The sequence below is a fragment of the Etheostoma cragini genome, unplaced genomic scaffold (assembly GCF_013103735.1).
Source record: "Etheostoma cragini isolate CJK2018 unplaced genomic scaffold, CSU_Ecrag_1.0 ScbMSFa_968, whole genome shotgun sequence".
Taxonomy (NCBI): domain Eukaryota; kingdom Metazoa; phylum Chordata; class Actinopteri; order Perciformes; family Percidae; genus Etheostoma; species Etheostoma cragini.
This window is the reverse complement of record NW_023269612.1, coordinates 1-6,191: the sequence shown is the minus strand read 5'-3', so window position 1 is coordinate 6,191 and position 6,191 is coordinate 1. Positions and strand designations below refer to the sequence as shown.

Sequence of the window (6,191 nt, the reverse complement as noted above, 5' to 3'; positions counted from 1 at the left end):
ACTTTCACCAGGAAACAGGTGTTCATGTCCTGGAGAAGTTAAGGAGAAAACACAAGACTTTCACCAGGAAACAGGAGTGTTTGATGAGAGCCGGCTGATATCAGCAGTGTAAAGGTCATGAACCTCAGGATCAATATGTTTAGTGTTCTTTTGTTGACGTTTGTGTTTCTTACGTTTTTGTCACTTGTATATATCCCCGTATATGTGTGTGTATACATGTACATGCATATATTTTATATTTATGTATATGTGTATATGTATGTATATATGTATGTACATATATGTATATATGTGTATATGTTTGTGTATCTAAGGGAATAACTGGGTGCGGTTGCTGCAGCCGATCCTCCTCTGGTTGTTAATGATCAGACAGGAAGTGACCGTGCTGGGCTGTGATTGGCTCATTGCCGTCACACCAGATAACGTAACGTTAGAGGACCTGGACCCGGCAGGACGTCCCTGTCCCTGTCTGTCCCAACCCAACACAGACAGACAGACGGACTCCCCGCTGTCTCTCATGTGTCTTCCAACAGGACGCCAGTGATTCATGGTCGTATTAATCTTAATATTAATATTAATCTTAATAGACGCTCCATTACAACCTGGACCCGAGGACTCTGAGACCCCCAGGAACCATGGTCCGGGTCGCAGCGCTGATCGCTCTTCTGACCTCGGTGGTGAGTCGGTTTCTTTCTGCTAAAAGATGATAAATCATAATAGTAATAATAATCATAATCATAATAATAACAATAGTAAAAAACAAGCTCATTCTTCTGCTTTTACACTGCAAAAAGTGGCAAAAAACTAGATAATAAATAATAAATAATAATAATAATAATAGTAACTTTTCAATTTTTTTCAACTTTGTCATCAGATTTTTTAAATAAATTAGTTTTTCTAAAACTTGTTTCCAGATTTTTTCCGACTTTTGTTGTTGTTCCTGTTCTTTTGTTTCTTTGTCATTGTCTTTTATTTTCTACCTTCCTTCTCTCCTGTGCCCTGTTCTGATTAATAATGTAATAATGGGATAATAATGAGGATTAATAATGGGATTTCCCCTTTTATTAACTAATGCCTCCTCCGTCCTCCGTCCTCCACCCAGCGGCTGACGGAGGCCCAACATGAGCCGGGCCTGTGTGCTTTCTACGAGGAGTGTGGAAAAAACCCGTCGGCCGGAGGAACCCTCCTCCCCCCCATCGTTCCCTGTCTGGACTACAGCGCCGCCCGCGCCCTCACAGGGCAGCACTACAGGAAACTCAAACAGGTCTGTGGGTCCAGGGTCCACGTTCCCCTAACGTTCCTCTACCGTAATCCTAACGTTGCAACCTTTAGAGTACGTTCCCTAGCATGAGCAGAGCAGCATATCTCCACCAGACTCCATGTAATAAAGTCTGTTTCACGATAATAAATGTAGTGACTATTTACATGGAGTCTGGTGGAGATATGCTGCTCTATACTTGCTAAAAGTAGTGATTATTTACATGGAGTCTGGTGAAGATATGCTGCTCTATACCTGCTAAAAGTAGTGATTATTTACATGAAGTCTGGTGGAGATATGCTGCTCTATACCTGCTAAAAGTAGTGATTATTTACATGGAGTCTGGTGGAGATATGCTGCTCTATACACACTAAAAGTAGTGATTATTTACATGATGTCTGGTGGAGATATGCTGCTCTATACCTGCTAAAAGTAGTGATTATTTACATGAAGTCTGGTGGAGATATGCTGCTCTATACACGCTAAAAGTAGTGATTATTTACGTGGAGTCTGGTGGAGATATGCTGCTCTATACACGCTAAAAGTAGTGATTATTTACATGGAGTCTGGTGGAGATATGCTGCTCTATACACGCTAAAAGTAGTGATTATTTACATGGAGTCTGGTGGAGATGTGCTGCTCTATACACGCTAAAAGTAGTGATTATTTACAGGGAGTCTGGTGGGTTTGGTGATGGTGATGTCGGGGCTGTTTCATGTTAAAGTAAAAGGATCTTACTCTTTAACTAAAAGTCGACTGACGACATGTACGTGCCTTTTAATGCTACGCTTTGAGAAACCATTTAAAAAACGTTCCTCTGCCGTTTCTGTGCCTGTTGCTGCAGGTCTGTCCCGTTTTGGACCGCGGCGAGGGCAACACCTTCGCCTGCTGCTCCATCCAACAGCTGTCATCCTTGGAAATGAGCCTGACGCTGTCCAAGGCGGTGCTGGTCCGCTGCCCGTCCTGCGCCGAGAACTTCGCCCACCTGCACTGCATCAACACGTGTAGCCCCAACCAGAGCCAGACCGTCAAAGTCACAAAACTAGCCAACGTCACGAATCCGGACACCAACGTGACAAAGGAGGCCGTGGTGGCCTACCAGGCGTTCATGACCACGTCCTTCGCAGACACCGCCTTCCAGTCCTGTAGGAATGTGCGGATCCCCTCCACGGGGGGCTTCGCCATCGCCACAATGTGTGGCCGGTACGGCGCCAAGCTGTGCACGCCACAGTACTGGTACGACTTCCAGGGCGACAGCAGCAACGGCCTGGCGCCGCTGGACATCGACTTCCAGCTGGTGAAAGACGGCGACTCTCAGGGACTGCCGCCGGGCGTGGTTCCCTACAACGGGCGCGCCCTGAGGTGCAACGAGACAACGCCGTCCGGCGGCGAGGTCTGCTCCTGCCAGGACTGCCAGGAGTCATGTCCCAAGATGCCGCCGCCGGAGCTGCCGCCGGGCCCGTTCAGAATCCTGACAGCCGACGGGTTCCTGGTGATCTCCATAATCCTACTGTGTGTCCTGATGGCCTCGTTCATCCTCTACCTCGCCGTGTCGGGCTTCGTGAGGTCTCAGGGAAGAAAGGATGAGGAGAAAGGGAAGGGAAAGGGGAAGGGCAAAGACCAGAACAGTAACAACGTGACCCGGCGGCTCATCCACCCGTCGGAGGTGTCGTGCGCCGAGAGGAACAGCATGGCGGCCCAGGCCAACCTGAGTTCCGGGTTCCGGCGCTGGGGCACCCTCATGGCGTCGTATCCGCTCACGGTGAGTCTCCCAGCGCTGTCAATCAAAATGGTGGAACATGGATATTTATTTATTTATTGGAGTCCACTCTGGCTTTCCCCGGCCATTTTGACACTTTCGGAGCGTTTCGTTGAAGTTTGGACGCTCTCTACGCCACTGATGTCACTTTTTCACCCTTTTCCCGCCTTTTTTGCGATTTACAAATGTTGTTGACTTTTTTGTCGCGTTTTGCCGCTTTACAAAATGTTTTTGTCTCTTTTCCCGACACTTTCTGACACATTTTGTGATGTTATTGTCACTTTTTCCGACATTTTGACACTTTCTGCGCGTTTTGTTGAAGTTTTGACGCTTTTTGCGCCACTCGGGTCACTTTTTGTACACTTTTCCCGCCATTTATGGTGATTAATTAATTTGTTTTTGTGATTTTTATCTCGTTTTGCGGCTTTGCAAAAAGTTTTTTTGTCTCTTTTCCCAACGCTTTCTCTCACATTATTGTTGCTTTCCCATTTTTTAACTTTTGGCTAGTTTTATTGAGCTTTTTTACACTTTTTGGTCACTCTTTGACCCTTTCCCCATTTATTGTTGCATTTTGCTTTACAAAAAGCGCTTTTTACGCTTTCTGACACATTTTGTGATGTTATTGTCACTTTTCCCAACATTCTGTCCCTTCTAGTAATTTTTGGAGCTTTAGTCACTTTTTCCAATATTTTTTGAGATATTTTTTATGCTTTTGCCATTGTTTTTGTGGCTTTTTTATATTAATGTTATCATTTTATCTTCCAGGTTGTTTTTTGATAGTTTTTCCAACATTTTGGTTGCGTTTGTAGAAGTTTTTTTAAATTGATATCTTCATTACCGCATGTCTCATGTCTCTTATTATTTTATCTTTATGTTCTCGTGGTGTCGGCTGTAATGCTTCTGTTTTTTCGCTCTTTTTTTGTTAATTTCATATGCTTATTATTACGTTTTAGAGGCTTTATTTTCCAAGATTTTACACTTTTTGGGACTTTTTACAATGTGTTTGATGTTTTTCCCAACATTTTGCTCCCTTTTGGAATTTTTTATGCATTTGCCGTTGTTTTTGGTGCTTTTCATTTGGATCTTATGTCCCTCCAGGTTCTCCTGGTGTCAGCGGCTGTCGTCGTCGTCTTTGCCGCCGGTCTGAAGTACATCGTGCTGACCACCGACCCGGTGGACCTGTGGTCGGCGCCCAACAGCCGCGCCCGCCAGGAGAAAGACTTCCACGACTCGCACTTCGGCCCGTTCTTCAGGACCAATCAGCTGATCCTGACGGCGCCGGGCCGGCCGGGCCACGTCTACAACTCGCTGCTGTTCGGACCGCACAACTTCAGCGGGCTCGTCTCCAAAGACCTCATCATCGAGCTGCTGGAGCTGCAGACGCGGATCCGGGTAAACCGTCCAATCAGGTTCATCAGTTCAGAGAGAGGAAGACAAGAGAGAGAGAGGAAGAGAGGGAGAGAGAGAGGAAGAGAGAGAGAGAGAGAGAGGAAGAGAGAGAGGGAGAGAGAGGAAGAGAGGAAGAGAGAGAGAGAGAGAGGAAGAGAGAGAGAGAGAGAGAGGAAGAGGAGAGAGAGAGAGAGGAAGAGAGAGAGGGAGAGAGGAAGAGAGAGAGGGAGAGAGGAAGAGAGAGAGAGAGAGAGAGGAAGAGAGGAAGAGAGAGAGAGAGAGAGAGGAAGTGAGAGAGAGAGAGTGAGGAAGAGTAGAGAGAGGAAGTATGTTCATTAGGAATATTAGCGCTAGCAGCTTTGCTTCATTGCCGTTTCCTTCCCAGGACATAGAGTTCTGGTCCGAGGACCTGAACCGCACGGCGACCCTGAAGGACGTGTGCTTTGCGCCCCTGAACCCGTCCAGCCCGTCCACGGCGGACTGCGCCGTCAACAGCCTGCCGCAGTACTTCCAGAACAGTCTGTACAACATCAACGACAAGAAGAACGTGACGCAGCTGGGCGTGACCGCCGAGGTGGACTGGAGGGACCACCTGATCTACTGCCTCAAGTAAGCATCCACAACCAGACCACGTTCTAGCATAGGCACCGATACCATCAGACCACGTTCTAGCATAGGCGCCGGGACCGCGGGCTAAACCACCATACCACCACATCGCCAGAACGCCAGACCGCATTCTTGCGGCGGCAAAAAGCAACAAAATGGCGGGAAAGTGACCTGAGCGGCGTAAAAAGCGTCAAAGCATCAACAGAGACGTGCCGAAAGTGTCAAAATGTCGGAAAAGGCGACAATAACATCACAAAACGTGTCAAAAAAGTTTTTGTAAAGCGGCAAAACGCGACAAAAAAATCCCAAAAACAAATTAATAAACCACAAAAAATGGCGAGAAAATAATTATTTATTATTTAATACTTTACCATATATATATATACCATTTCATTTAATTACGGTGCAACATTTAATACCCAGGAATTTTGATACACCAATACCTACATTATATACATTATATATATTTTATATACATATGTATAGTTGCTCTCAGGACTGTGCACCGCCCCCCCACTCTCGCTTTCCCTTCTTCTGCACTACTTATATTTTATATTTTTATATTTTATATTTTTATATTTTATATTTTTATATTTTATATTTTTATATTTTATATTTTTATATTTTATATGCTGATCCTCGTACAGGTACTGCTTTGTGTATTTATGTAATAAAGACTTTCTGTTCTAGAGAAACAAAAGACTGGTCAACAACAACAATAACACTAACATAACCCTGTCCTCCACCTCGTCTTCTACCTCGTCTTCTACCTCGTCTTCTACCTTGTCCTCTACCCTGTCCTCCACCTCGTCTTCTACCTCGTCTTCTACCTTGTCCTCTACCCTGTCCTCCACCTCGTCTTCTACCTCGTCTTCTACCTTGTCCTCTACCTTGTCCTCCACCTCGTCTTCTACCTTGTCCTCTACCTTGTCCTCTACCTCGTCTTCTACCTTGTCCTCTATTTTGTCCTTTACCTCGTCTTCTACCTTGTCCTCCACCTCGTCTTCTACCTCGTCTTCTACCTCGTCTTCTACCTCGTCTTCTACTTTGTCCTCTGCCTTGTCTTCTCTCCAGCTCCCCCCTGTCCTTCAAAGACATCACAGGCTTGGACATGAGCTGCATGGCTGACTACGGAGCTCCGGTCTTCCCCTTCCTGGCTGTAGGAGGCTACCAGAGTGA

General features: G+C 45.9%; 1 protein-coding gene across 1 annotated transcript; it reads left to right on the top strand.

Annotated features, from left to right (window-relative positions):
- Positions 1–438: 438 nt before the first annotated feature.
- On the top strand, positions 439–6,187 carry LOC117941558 (NPC1-like intracellular cholesterol transporter 1; the record flags this gene model as incomplete). Its single annotated transcript, XM_034866561.1, has 6 exons — positions 439–677; positions 1,103–1,264; positions 2,103–3,020; positions 4,116–4,409; positions 4,792–5,015; positions 6,087–6,187. Coding segments are annotated over exons 1-6 (1,741 nt in total), but the record flags the coding sequence as incomplete, so codon positions are not given.
- Between the last annotated feature and the right edge of the window lie 4 nt (positions 6,188–6,191).